The 13,380-nt window shown below is 32.7% G+C and overlaps 1 protein-coding gene across 1 annotated transcript; it reads left to right on the top strand.

Annotated features, from left to right (window-relative positions):
- Positions 1-1,192: 1,192 nt before the first annotated feature.
- LOC119615459 (ankyrin repeat and sterile alpha motif domain-containing protein 1B) lies at positions 1,193-13,036 on the top strand. Its single transcript, XM_037971464.1, has 12 exons — positions 1,193-2,246; positions 2,309-2,681; positions 2,735-2,814; positions 5,952-6,293; positions 6,359-6,563; positions 6,624-7,974; positions 8,034-8,257; positions 8,330-8,581; positions 8,647-8,821; positions 12,032-12,283; positions 12,398-12,529; positions 12,619-13,036. Exons 1-12 carry the CDS (start codon positions 1,295-1,297, stop codon positions 12,793-12,795), a joined length of 4,515 nt encoding a protein of 1,504 aa, XP_037827392.1. The 5' UTR covers positions 1,193-1,294; the 3' UTR covers positions 12,796-13,036.
- The last annotated feature ends 344 nt before the right edge of the window (positions 13,037-13,380 follow it).

Raw genomic sequence — 13,380 nt, 5'->3', positions numbered from 1 at the left:
TTTTATGAACTACATATTGTCATCTCCGCTCGACTATAGTCAACTCTAGTTGACTAAAGTCTAAACTTGAATACTGTCAACTTTTGTGTACTGCAAATAATCATCTCCGGTCGACTATATTTATCTCCAGTCGACTATAGTCAATTCCAGTCGATTATAGTCAAATACAGTCGACTTTAGTCAACCCTTGAATACTGTCAACTTTTGTGTACTACATATAATCATCTATGATCGACTATAGTCAACTCCAGTCGACTATAGTCAAAACTTGAATACTGTCAATTTTGTGTACTATATATAGTCATCTCCGGTCGACTTTAGTCAACACCTGTCGTCTACAGTTAACCCTTGAATACTGTCAACTTTTGTGTACTACAAATTGTCAACTCCTGTCGACTATAGTCAACTCCTGTCGACTATAGTCAACTCCTGTCGACTATAGTCAACTCCTGTCGACTATAGTCAACTCCTGTCGACTATAGTCAACTCCTGTCGACTATAGTTAACTCCAGTCGACTATAGTCAACTCCTGTCGACTATAGTCAACTCCAGTCGACTATAGTCAACCCTTGAATACTGTCAGCTTTTGTGTACTACATATAATCATCTACGGTCGATTATAGTCAACTCCAGTCGACTATAGTCAAAACTTGAATACTTTAAATTTTGTGTACTATATATAGTCATCTCCGATCGACTATAGTCAACACCTGTCGTCTACAGTTAACCCTTAAATACTGTCAACTTTTGTGTACTACAAATTGTCATCTCCGGTCGACGATAGTTAACTCGAGTCGACTATAGTCAACTCCAGTCGATTATAGTCAACCATTTAATACTGTCAACTTTTGTGTACTACATACTATAGTCGACTATAGTCATTTCCGTTCGACTACAGTCAACTGTAACCATCTTTTGTTAACTGTAGTCAATTTTAGTCATCTTTGGTTGAAATTTAGTCCATTATAGTTATTTTGCATAGAACAAAGTTTGTAGTTGTCTATAGTCATCCTAAGTCAATTCTATACGACCTAAGTCATCTATAGTCTGTTCAATACGACCATAGTTAACTGTGCAGGCTATAAATCATAGAAATCTGAATATTATTATACTCCGCAATACACATTTTAAAACTGTTTTATAAATTAATTTCTGTCTTTTACAGATAATCTTCAAACTTCTTTACAATAAATCATAAGCGCACATCACATTCCAACTTTAATTTGTTTCAAATCCCAAAAGAAACTCTTTGTCACCCCTCCACATAAAATAAAAACTATTTACGCACAACAAAATGGGTAAGGACCAGGAATTTCTCGAGGCTGCCCGCAGTGGCAATATTTCATATATCGAAAAAGTACTTAATCAGAAAGCCAAACGTGCTGGTCCACTGGCAAGTTTAAGGCGTGGTACTGGAGTCAATGTACAAGACAGTGGAGGCTACTCAGCGTTACATCATGCCTGCATAAATGGACATACTGATATAGTGAAATTACTACTGGCACATGAAGCCTCACCAAATTTACCCGATATGAGAGGATCATCGGCCCTGCATTTGGCCTCATGGGCGGGTGAAGAAGAAATTGTCAAGATGCTATTAACACATCCCTATAGACCAGCAAATCCTAATCTACAGACCATAGAAAAAGAGACACCTTTACACTGTGCCAGTCAACATGGTCACACGGAAGTACTATCGATGTTATTGGCTCATGAAGCCGATCCTAATATGAGAAATACCAGAGGTGAAACACCTCTAGATCTTGCCTGTCAATATGGACGTTTGCAGGCAGTACAAATGCTTATACGCGCCCATCCTGAATTAATAGCTTCCTATACGAAACAAGCTACTGAAAATCAAGTTAACAATAGATCACGACACTCTTCACCTTTACCACACTCTGGTTCAATATCAACACCATCGCCCTCCTCACCATCGGTTCTATCATCACCAGCTACACCAACACGTTGTGTATTTCCACACACCTGTCTACACTTGGCCAGTCGTAATGGCCACAAACAAGTCGTAGAGGTTTTATTAGGGGCCGGTGTAAATGTCAACTTATTAACGCCCTCGGGTTCGGCATTACATGAGGCAGCCTTATGCGGCAAAGAGTCTGTGGTGCGTACATTATTAAAAGCCGGTATTGATCTTAATGCCACAGATGCTGAGGAGCGTACTGTTTTGGATATACTTAAAGAGTTTCCAGCACATGTAACCAAACATATTATCGATGTTATAAATAGTAAGTTAATCATACCCCTATAAAAGCAATTGTTCATTATTATTGTTGTTCTTTTACTCCAGACTTTCGTAATCAAATGGATACGGATGATAGTGAAGAGGTCATCTATCGCCATCAGCAACCAACACAGCTGGGTCAACGCAATCAAACCTCTGGTGGTCATCATCAAAAGCAACAACATAATAATCATTATCATTTCAATTCCAATAATCATTTACTCAATCATTCGCTGTCGATGCAACAATCTTCCTATAACAAGCAGAGATTTAGTTCCGGTGCCACATTCAATGGTGGTGGCAAATCTTTAGATAGTGGTTTACAATTAGATGAAAATTCTCCAAATACGGGTGGTGGTGGTGGTGGGGCTGGTAATAATCGTTTCTATCATGACACTTTAAACTCACCTGTGCGTAGTCAATCGAATACTTCACAAAAGTAAGTTGTGGAAATGAAGTTTTGAACGATTTATTAATTTTAATTTTTTTCAGTGATATGGGTGTTAGTCCTTCCTCATCGATGAGCAGTTTTGAACCAGCTTCAATTTCACCCAGATCTAGGTGCTCAACTGGTAAGAGATATTGAACATTGTTAAACTTTTTTTAAAAAGCGTAGGAACTGCTATAGGTTCCGGCTTTGTGCGTGCTTTTTAGGTTGAAATTTACGCTATTGATACTAATCTTCTGTCTATATACTAGTCTATAGTCTCTTATATAGTTTAGTCTATAATCTATTATATAGTCTAGTCTATAATCTATTATATAGTCTAGTCTATAATCTATTATATAGTCTAGTATATAGTCTAGTCTATAGTCTAGTCTATAGTCTAGTCTATAGTCTAGTCTATAGTCTAGTCCATAGTCTAGTCTATAGTCTAGTCTATAGTCTAGTCTATAGTCTAGTCTATAGTCTAGTCTATAGTCTAGTCTATAGTCTAGTCTATAGTCTAGTCTATAGTCTAGTCTATAGTCTAGTCTATAGTCTAGTCTATAGTCTAGTCTATAGTCTAGTCTATAGTCTAGTCTATAGTCTAGTCTATAGTCTAGTCTATAGTCTAGTCTATAGTCTAGTCTATAGTCTAGTCTATAGTCTAGTCTATAGTCTAGTCTATAGTCTAGTCTATAGTCTAGTCTATAGTCTAGTCTATAGTCTAGTCTATAGTCTAGTCTATAGTCTAGTCTATAGTCTAGTCTATAGTCTAGTCTATAGTCTAGTCTATAGTCTAGTCTATAGTCTAGTCTAGTCTATAGTCTAGTCTAGTCTAGTAGTCTAGTCTATAGTCTAGTCTATAGTCTAGTCTATAGTCTAGTCTATAGTCTAGTCTATAGTCTAGTCTATAGTCTAGTCTATAGTCTAGTCTATAGTCTAGTCTAGTCTAGTCTATAGTCTAGTCTATAGTCTAGTCTATAGTCTAGTCTATAGTCTAGTCTATAGTATAGTCTATAGTCTAGTCTATAGTCTAGTCTATAGTCTAGTCTATAGTCTAGTCCATAGTCTAGTCTATAGTCTAGTCTATAGTCTAGTCTAAAGTCTAGTCTATAGTCTAGTCTATAGTCTAGTCTATAGTCTAGTCTATAGTCTAGTCTATAGTCTAGTATATAGTCTAGTCTAGTCTATAGTCTAGTCTATAGTCTAGTCTATAGTCTAGTCTATAGTCTAGTCTATAGTCTAGTCTATAGTCTAGTCTATAGTCTAGTCTATAGTCTAGTCTATAGTCTAGTCTATAGTCTAGTCTATAGTCTAGTCTATAGTCTAGTCTATAGTCAAGTCTATAGTCTAGTCTATAGTCTAGTCTATAGTCTAGTCTATAGTGTAGTCTATAGTCTAGTCTAAAGTCTAGTCTATAGTCTAGTCTATAGTCTAGTCTATAGTCTAGTCTATAGTCTAGTCTATAGTCTAGTCTATAGTCTAGTCTATAGTCTAGTCTATAGTCTAGTCTATAGTCTAGTCTATAGTCTAGTCTATAGTCTAGTCTATAGTCTAGTCTATAGTCTAATTTATAGTCTAGTCTATGGTCTAGTCTATAGTCTAGTCTATAGTCTAGTCTATAGTCTAGTCTATAGTCTAGTCTATAGTCTAGTCTATAGTCTAGTCTATAGTCTAGTCTATAGTCAAGTCTATAGTCTAGTCTATAGTCTAGTCTATAGTCTAGTCTATAGTGTAGTCTATAGTCTAGTCTAAAGTCTAGTCTATAGTCTAGTCTATAGTCTAGTCTATAGTCTAGTCTATAGTCTAGTCTATAGTCTAGTCTATAGTCTAGTCTATAGTCTAGTCTATAGTCTAGTCTATAGTCTAGTCTATAGTCTAGTCTATAGTCTAGTCTATAGTCTAGTCTATAGTCTAGTCTATAGTCTAGTCTATAGTCTAGTCTATAGTCTAGTCTATAGTCTAGTATATAGTCTAGTCTAGTCTATAGTCTAGTCTATAGTCTAGTATATAGTCTAGTCTAGTCTATAGTCTAGTCTATAGTCTAGTCTATAGTGTAGTCTATAGTCTAGTCTATAGTCTAGTCTATAGTCTAGTCTAAAGTCTAGTCTATAGTCTAGTCTATAGTCTAGTCTATAGTCTAGTCTATAGTCTAGTATATAGTCTAGTCTAGTCTATAGTCTAGTCTATAGTCTAGTCTATAGTCTAGTCTATAGTCTAGTCTATAGTCTAGTCTATAGTCTAGTCTATAGTCTAGTCTATAGTCTAGTCTATAGTCTAGTCTATAGTCTAGTCTATAGTCAAGTCTATAGTCTAGTTTATAGTCTAGTCTATAGTGTAGTCTATAGTCTAGTCTAAAGTCTAGTCTATAGTCTAGTCTATAGTCTAGTCTATAGTCTAGTCTATAGTCTAGTCTATAGTCTAGTCTATAGTCTAGTCTATAGTCTAGTCTATAGTCTAGTCTATAGTCTAGTCTATAGTCTAGTCTATAGTCTAGTCTATAGTCTAGTCTATAGTCTAGTCTATAGTCTAGTCTATAGTCTAGTCTATAGTCTAATTTATAGTCTAGTCTATAGTCTAGTCTATAGTCTAGTCTATAGTCTAGTCTATAGTCTAGTCTATAGTCTAGTCTATAGTCTAGTCTATAGTCTAGTCTATAGTCTAGTCTATAGTCTAGTCCATAGTCTAGTCTATAGTCTAGTCTATAGTCTAGTCTATAGTCTAGTCTATAGTCTAGTCTAAAGTCTAGTCTATAGTCTAGTCTATAGTCTAGTCTATAGTCTAGTCTATAGTGTAGTCTATAGTCTAGTCTATAGTCTAGTATATAGTCTAGTCTAGTCTAGTCTATAGTCTAGTCTGTAGTCTAGTCTATAGTCTAGTCTATAGTCTAGTCTATAGTCTAGTCTATAGTCTAGTCTATAGTCTAGTCTATAGTCTAGTCTATAGTCAAGTCTATAGTCTAGTCTATAGTCTAGTCTATAGTCTAGTCTATAGTGTAGTCTATAGTCTAGTCTAAAGTCTAGTCTATAGTCTAGTCTATAGTCTAGTCTATAGTCTAGTCTATAGTCTAGTCTATAGTCTAGTCTATAGTCTAGTCTATAGTCTAATTTATAGTCTAGTCTATGGTCTAGTCTATAGTCTAGTCTATAGTCTAGTTTATATTATAGTCTAGTTTATATTATAGTCTATAGTCTAGTCTATAGTCTAGTCTATAGTCTAGTCTATAGTCTAGTGTCTTTGTCAATTCTTCTGCCTATTTTAATCTTAATTAATTTATTGCAGGAGGTGTTTCTAGTTTCGTGGGAAATCCACCGCCTATGAGCAGCTTTGGACCTGGGGGACCGCCTAAGAAACCACCACGACGTAATCTATCGGTATCACCCACAAATAGTGGACAACCATTTAGTTACACTTCACCCAATCATCAACAGCAGAATAACTATGGCAGAAGACAAACCCGAAGTCCATCAAATGACAGTCCCTATTCACATCAAAGTCATGGTAGTGTTGGAGGAATAAGTTTTGATGAATCACAGCTAGCGGAGCGTCAAAGAGGAAATCGTTTGTTTGCTAGTGCCCGGGAGACGGCACGGACATCGGGGGGAATATCGCTAAGCTCAAGTAGTAAGCTCAAGAAAAATAATCAATTAGTATTAATGATTTAAAACAAAACTCTTTTGTTCATAAAGCTGATATGTTGGAGAAGCGTCATCATAGTGATGATGTGGAGAATTTAGTGCCAAATTCAAATCAGGAAATCACCAATTCAATGAAGAGACCAAAACCAGCACCAAGAAATATAAATAACATTAATGAGGTTACAATAAGTAATGATAACGGTACACTGAAGTCATACAATCCAAATCGTAAATTAAAAAGGAATCGTAATAGCTAGTAAGTAGTGAGATCATGAAATAAAAATAAACTATAATTAATAATATAATGTTATTTAAGCTCTATAACTTTGGGTGATAAAGATGAAAAGGGAGATGAAAATAAGCCTCAAATACCCAGAAGTCCTACTAACTATAAACAACCACCCACACCCGATCATCCTCCTCCTTCTTCTAGTCAGGCCGAGAAAATGATACACGAACGCATAAGACCTTTGAGTCAGGAATACAAACGGCGATCAGCACTTTTGCAATTGCAAAAACAACAACAATTATTGGTGGATATGGGTACTTCACCCCTAAGGCAAATAAATAACAACAGCAACAACAATAGCAATAATACTAATCTAACATCACACTATGATTACGCCTACATACAACCTTCGCCCACTAAACTTAATACCAACACTGTTTCATCCAACATCTATTCCACTATTGGATCAGGAGGCATTAGAGGTTCTATGGGTTCCTTAAGTTCTAGTGTCTCCTTATCTGATCACAGTGGTTCCACCGAAAATGTAGAAGAATTTATTGGCGACCAACCATTTGCGGGCCTCCTAAAAGGTTCAGCTGCCCATAGTAGTAATAAACAAAAAATTGAACCAGCATATGCAACGGTTAATAAAACCTCCAAAATTAACCCACCTCAAGTCCAACTACCACCACCTAGACCACAACAACAACTGCCTCCACAAGCTCAGGTGCCCGTTTACGCTACCATACATAAAAAACGGGGTATATCGACAACAGCTCAAGCTGCGGAACAGCAAAATGTTAACAAGGCCAGACCTCCAATACCAGCCAAACCCGTTGTACCCGAGAGAAGACTATTCAAAGCCACAACACCACAACTGCCTACGGCAGAGCCCCAAGAAACAACGACTGACTGTAACAACGAAGCAGAAACTCTAGATCATGAAATGAAAAATGACACCGAAGACCTGTATGAGGACATAATGGAACCAAAGACAATTGTGGAAAATAATGTTAGTAAAATAAACGAAGTCAAGCAAGAGTCTCAAGAGAAACCAAACAGTGATATTTTAAGTCATCAAAGTTCCATCAATAGTTCTTCGAATGAAGAACAATCACAGTTGACTTCGTCACAACCTACTAATGAAAGTTCCAATGAAGATACAAGTTCCATAGCCAATAACTCAACAACATCACATGAGAGCAGTATACTAAGTCCTTTTAATGCCGAAGAAGCTAGAAAGAAAATTTCCGAAATTCTAGAATCCTTCGGCAGTAGTATACTAAATTCTGATATTTCTCCTACTAATGATTTGGATTTCGATGATACTGAAATACCAGCAGAGAGACAAGAACTTGTAAGTCGTTTAAGGAAATCGGGTTTAATGCATTTGGAAAAGAAACTGTTCGAGCAGGGTTATGATAATGTTAAATTTATGGTGAGTTAAAAACTTTGAAAACCATATCCATATTAGCTTTAACTTTATTCCTATTACAGAATGGTGTTTTCGAAGAATCCGATATAGAGTTTTTAAATATATCCCAGCAGGATACTGCCAAATTACTGAGGTTTATAAAAACTTTACCTAAAGCCGAATTTTTACCACAAGTTCCACAGAAAAATCAACAGGAAAATAAATCTTTAACTGAACTGAAAGGTGTTTCAACTCTTCAACAATGGCTTCAAAGCATACAATTGCCCCAATACACTGAATCGTTTAGGTAACTTAATGAAAACATTTTTGAAAATTCTCAAAATTTTAGCAAAATATTTAATTTTTCCTATAAAAAAAGCAAACATCTTTACAACACTTTGGATAGTGTTTGTGGCGTTTGGGATGTGGAGTTACAAACTGTATTGGAAATCAATAAACTGGGTCATCGTCGTCGCATTCTTCAATCGATAGCCTTTATTAAAAATATGCGAGAACCCAAATCGGCCAAAACTCCTCTGGCAGAAAACAATGAGACCAATAAGATATCTTTAAATGTCAACACTAAAGATGGCACTCAAAGGCAATCGATAACTGGTTATCGTAAAAATAGGTTAGTTGCAAATTACTGGTTAAAGTTTGTAGAAAAATTTATTATTTTTTTATTTTTCATTGAAGACCTGCTCCTCAACCTCCCATACAGAAGGCAACACAACAAACACCTACAGCTCAGACATCTTTGGATATACGTGCTCCTTCGGAATTACTTTTAGGTTTACCTGACAATTTGCGCACAAAATGGAGGCATTCTGCAAATGATTTGCTCAACGAACAAATAAAATATGAAGTTTATGTGAGTTACTACATATTTATAACAAATATAATTAATTAAAATAACAAAAATAATTAATTAAAAAAAAATAAAAAATTTCTATAAAATGGAAATTTAACAATTTTTCCGAAATTTTTTTATAAAAAGAAATTTTATCCGAAAATTTTGTATAGAAAAAAAAAATCAGTGGTGATAGAGGGTATATATAAGTTTATCGTTCCGTTTGTAACACCAATAAATAGTCATCTGAGACCCAACAAAGTATATATATTTCGGATCCTTATCAAATTCTGAGTCGATTTAGCTATGGCCATCTGTCCGTCAGTCTGTCTGTCTGTCTGTGTAAAACAATCAAGCAAATTCACCGAAAATATTTATTATTATCCTAAACAGTTTCATATTGAAAACCAGTAAAATCGGTTCACAACATAAAAAGTTATGAATACAAATTTCAGACAATCTCGAAAAAATTGAGTTTTTTTCCTAATTCTAAAGCAGTTTTCTCAGAAACTACCAAAGAGATTTCGAAAATTATAACAAGCGATCCAAAATTTCCCATAGTCTCCGTACAAAGCTACATATTTCCGGATATTAATTTATCGTGAATAACTCCCTCAAATATATCGGTATCAACACAAAATTTTCCACATATAATATAACATGAAGAGGAATCATAATACCAACGTAGATCTATATTGGTCCACAATTGGTCATAGCTGCCATATAAGGTCCACTTCCGAAAATGCACATATTTCGATGATTAATAAAGCTATTGTGATAAAATTCGGCACAAATATGTTTTGTCTATATGTGAATCACTCTATGAAATGGTTTCCGGATAGGCCCGTAATTGGTCATAGGTCCACTTCCGAAAATTACTTAAACGCACATATTTCATTGGCAAATAAAGCAATCTTAATAAAATTCGACAAAAATATGTTTCGTGTACATACGATTCACTCTACGATTTTTTTCCGGATAGGCCCGTAATTGGTCATATCTCCCATATTAAGTGCACTTTCGAAAATCACTTAAATGCATGTATTTCTTTGAATAATAAAGCTATCGTGATAGAGTTCGACTTCAATATGTTTTGTGTGCATATAAATGATTCTACCGGATTTTTTCCGAATCGGATCTTAATTGGTAATAGCTCCCATATAATGTCCACTTCCGAAAATCACTTAAACGCACATATTTCATTGGCAAATAAAGGCATCTTAATAAAATTCGACAAAAATATGTTTCGTGTACATACGATTCACTCTACGATTTTTTTCCGGATAGGCCCGTAATTGGTCATATCTCCCATATAAAGTCCACTTTCGAAAATCACTTAAGCGCACATTGACAAACAAAGTTATCGGGATAAAATACGTCATAAATGTGTATTTTGTAAATATAAATAATTATACGAAGTAAATTTTCGTCTTATAGAACATTTTCGGATAAATTTTGTTTTAGAAAGTTTTCGGATAAATTTTATTTTTATAGAATTTTTCGGATAAAATTTTCTTTTATTTAAAATCTTCGGATAAATTTTTCTTTTTATCGAAAATTTTCGGATAAATTTTTCATTTTATAGACAATTTTCAGATAAATATTCTTTTTATAGAAAATTTTCGCATAAAATTTTTTTTATAGAAAATTTTCCGATAGATATTCTTTTTATAGAAAATTTTCGGACAAATATTCTTTTTATGGAAAGTTTTCGATAAATTTTCTTTTAATGGAAAGTTTTCGATAAATTTTCTTTTTATGGAAAGTTTACGATAAATTTTCTTTTTTTAGAAAATTTTCGGACAAATTTTCTTTTTATGGAAAGTTTTCGATAAATTTTCTTTTTTTAGAAAATTTTCGAAAAATTTTCTTTTAATAGAAAGTTTTCGATAAATTTTCTTTTTATAGAAAGTTTTCGGAAAAATGTTCTTTTTATAGAAAATTTTCGGAAAATTTATATTTTGTTTTTATAGAAATTTTTCGCTTAAATTTTCTTTTTATAGAAAATTATCATAAAATTCTAATTGGTCATATCTCCCATATAAAGTCCACTTTTGAAAATCACTTAAACGCACATGGACAAACAAAGTTATCGTGATAAAATACGTCATAAATGTGTATTTTGTAAATATAAATCATTACACGGAGTAAATTTTCGTCTTATAGAACATTTTCGGATAAAATTTTCTTTTTATTGAAAATCTTCGGATAAATTTTTTTTTTTATCGAAAATTTTCGAATAAATTTTTATAAAAAAATTTCGGATACATTTTTTTATAAAAAATTTTCGGATAAATTTTCAATTTTATAGAAAATTTTCGGATCAAATTTCGGTTAAATTTTCTTTTTACAGAAAATTTTCTGTTAAATTTTCTTTTTACAGAAAATTTTCGGATAAATTTTCTTTTTATAGAAAATTTTCGGATAAATTATCTTTTTACTGAAAATTTTCGGATAAATTTCTTTTTATTGAAAATTTTCGGATAAATTTTCTTTTTATAGAAAATTTTCGGATAAATTTTCTTTTATAGAAAATTTTCAGATAAATTTTCTTTTTATAGAAAATTTTCAGATAAATTTTCTTTTTATAGAAAATTTTCGGATAACTTTTCTTTTATAGAAAATTTTCAGATAACTTTTCTTTTTATAGAACATTTTCAGATAAATTTTCTTTTTATCATAAAAAATTCTATAAATGTATGATTTGTTCAAGAATTCTCTAAAAATAAACAATTTATCCAAATATTTTTAAATGGGAAAACATTTTCCTAAATTATCAAGAGTTTATATTTATTAAAAGTTGTCCATAAATTTTGTTTTAAAAATAAGCTTGAAAGTTAATATAGCCTTAATAGCCTTTACGTGTTTGACAGTTTGAAATTCCCCTGATTCCCCGAACACAAATTCAGAAACTTAAAACTTAATAGATTGATCAAATGTTTTTGTTAAAACAAAACACTTATATTATGGCAACAGATGTCAAGGTATTGACTTCCATACATCAAGATTTTTAAACTCTATAATCTCAGGGCATAGTGGTGTGTGTATATTTATAACACAATACATTTATAACCCATCGACAATTTAAGATGTATATTAATTATAATTAATGGTTTTTCGAAATTTAAGAAAAGACATTTGAACAACTGTTTCCTGGTCTTCCCTTCTTCTTAAGAAAATTGTGTCATATATTTGATAAAAATAAAGAAAATTCCAATTAATTCTTTGCAGTATTTAGGCTCAACGGTTGTGAAAGAATTACGTGGCACCGAATCGACACGCAAATCCATACAAAAACTAAAACAAGATCAACAGCATAATACTACTGATGCTGCTGCTGCTAACACTGCTACCAATATGTTAATGTCTTCCCAGTCAGAAACCAATGCTGCCCGTAATCAATCATTTAATAAACAAAAACGTATACTAGTGTCATTGGCCATCTCGCACAGGGGTGTAGAGTTTATAGATGTGAACAGCAAGGTATGTGTGTGTGTGTGTTTAAGGCACGATCGATTTACAGCAATACCAATTAAATGTATTTTTTTGTTTTCTTTTGTCTCTTTTTCTCCCCCATACGGCATTTATGATTTGTAGAACACCATTTGTGAACATGAAATCCAAAATATAAATTGTGCATGTCAAGATGCAGAAGATCTATGTCATTTTGCCTATATTACCAAGGAAAATGATGTGCACTATTGTCATGTTTTTTATGTAGAGAGTACGGTAAGTTTTTGTAGCAAATTTTAGTCTTTTAGTTTTCAAATTGTGCATAAATTATGATTTGATGGAATATTCTTTTAATTGCTTAACAGGACTTGGCTTCCGATATAATATTGACTTTGGGTCAAGCATTTGAGGTGGCCTATCAGTTGGCATTGCGTGATGGCATTACAGCCACACCATTGGCCTCTTTGAACAATAGTATACTACAAGGTCTTGAATTTAATAAACAACAGACATCGATCAATACTAAAACTCAAGAAGCGTAAGAAGACCAAAAACTATTTTTTTTTAAACTTAAACAAAAAACTATAAAACTGTTTTTTTTTTTAATTTAAAATTGCGATTTTTTTAGTTTTTAATTTAAGTTAGTTAAGTAAGTCAGTGTTTTATGAAACGATAAAAACGGAGAATATATATAAAAAACAAACGGTTCTAGTCTTAAACTTAAAAGAAAACAATATATATACTTAACGAAAAAACAAAACATTATACAAATGAAAAGAGTTTAGAAACTTTTTAACTTTAAATAAGGGCGGAATGTTGTAATATTACAAATTGAAATTTTTTGCACAAATTTTACAAAATATTAAAATTTTTTATATAAACTTTTTTAGCACAAACAATGTTTTTACTTGCACCAAACAACAACAACAACAAAATATTTAAAGAAAACAAAAAACTTGTTGTTTTTTGTTAAATTTATTTATTATTGAGCTTAAAACAATCAAACCTTTTTAAAACTATTTATTATACTTTTTTTCTTTAAACAAAAATCATACTATTATCTTTATTTTTTAAAACATAGTCATTTTTATTTGAGAGAAATGCATGATTCTTCTTTTAGTTCTATC

This window comes from Lucilia sericata, unplaced genomic scaffold (genome assembly GCF_015586225.1).
Source record: "Lucilia sericata isolate MDLA Ls3-8-SP2 unplaced genomic scaffold, ASM1558622v1 Contig005239F_arrow, whole genome shotgun sequence".
Taxonomy (NCBI): domain Eukaryota; kingdom Metazoa; phylum Arthropoda; class Insecta; order Diptera; family Calliphoridae; genus Lucilia; species Lucilia sericata.
This window is presented reverse-complemented; position numbering and strand designations above follow the sequence as displayed.

What these genes read in the sequence shown, in the direction of transcription:
- LOC119615459 (XM_037971464.1), top strand. Translation starts at nt 1,295, where the DNA reads ATGGGTAAGGACCAGGAATTTCTCGAGGCTGCCCGCAGTGGCAATATT. An exon ending in ACTGGTTATCGTAAAAATAG is followed by an intron (nt 8,582 to 8,646) that starts GTTAGTTGCAAA and finishes TTTTCATTGAAG; the next exon opens with ACCTGCTCCTCAACCTCCCA. An exon ending in TTATAGATGTGAACAGCAAG is followed by an intron (nt 12,284 to 12,397) that starts GTATGTGTGTGT and finishes TATGATTTGTAG; the next exon opens with AACACCATTTGTGAACATGA.